General features: G+C 61.5%; 1 protein-coding gene across 1 annotated transcript in view; it reads right to left on the bottom strand.

Moving 5' to 3' along the window:
• Window positions 1-6: 6 nt before the first annotated feature.
• SCN4A (sodium channel, voltage-gated, type IV, alpha subunit) overlaps window positions 7-870 on the bottom strand; it is a 53163-nt gene continuing 52299 nt past the window's right edge. Inside the window, 1 exon segment of the mRNA XM_010856557.1 lies at window positions 7-870. Coding sequence (XP_010854859.1) covers window positions 830-870 — 41 coding nt within the window. The 3' untranslated portion in view covers window positions 7-829.

The following is an 870-nucleotide window of genomic DNA, read 5'->3' as shown; positions in this document are numbered from 1 at the left end:
AACCCCCGGGTTCCCCGACCCCACCCGAGATCTGGGTGCTCAGTTCAAGGAAGCCCCCAGTGTAGTAATACACTGGTGGGATCCAACCCCTGCTACCCACCCCATCGTGCTTTCTAGAAAAAGATAATTCCCAAGGGGAATCTTCCCTTCTGCTCTTCTCCCAGGGGCCAGCCAGGGAGCCGGAGGGCCTGGGCAATGGATGAATCGGGAAAGGATTCAGGGGCCACAACCCACCCAATGTCTCAGCATCCAGTGGCCTCCCCACCACCCACCCACCACCGGGTATATGGAGCCATTTCTGAACCAGGGATGTTTTCCTTCTCCTGAGAATTCCTGAGCAGGCAGGGTGAGCCGCATCCCAGAGGCCGGACAGGGTGGCAGGCCCTGGGCTCAGGTCTGCTCCCACTGAGGTGAAGACTTCCTTGTCCCAGAGGGAGCTGGAGGCCTGAGCCACTGCCTGCAGAGAGGTCAGTAGCCCTTAAGACTCTGGGGGCAGGAGGGCAGCCAATCCCTCCATCACAGGCCGGCTCCTCCCAAGTGGGGAGCAGAGACTCTGATGTTCTGACCTTCCCCGGGGCTGTGAGGAGGGCAGCAGGGCCCACGAGGAGGTGAGAGCAACTTGAATGTGAATATCGCGGAGGCAGTGGCCTCAGCCCAGAGTGGAGACTTCAGGTACAATTCCCCCCTTCCATGGCCTGGGTGACAGCCCAGCATGGACAAAGCCTGTCCCCACCAGGGAGCTGGGTCAGTCCCCGACGCACAGCCCTAGCTCCCTCAGCGGCAGGCACCAAGGGGGTGCTTCGGGGCTGTGCCACCTCACCACCACTTGCTAGACGAGAGACTCTTTGACCCCTGGGCGCACCGTCTGCC

This window comes from Bison bison, unplaced genomic scaffold (assembly GCF_000754665.1).
Source record: "Bison bison bison isolate TAMUID 2011002044 unplaced genomic scaffold, Bison_UMD1.0 scf7180017864371, whole genome shotgun sequence".
NCBI lineage: Eukaryota > Metazoa > Chordata > Mammalia > Artiodactyla > Bovidae > Bison > Bison bison.
Note: the sequence above shows the minus strand (reverse complement) of the source record. Positions and strands in the feature narration are given on the sequence as shown.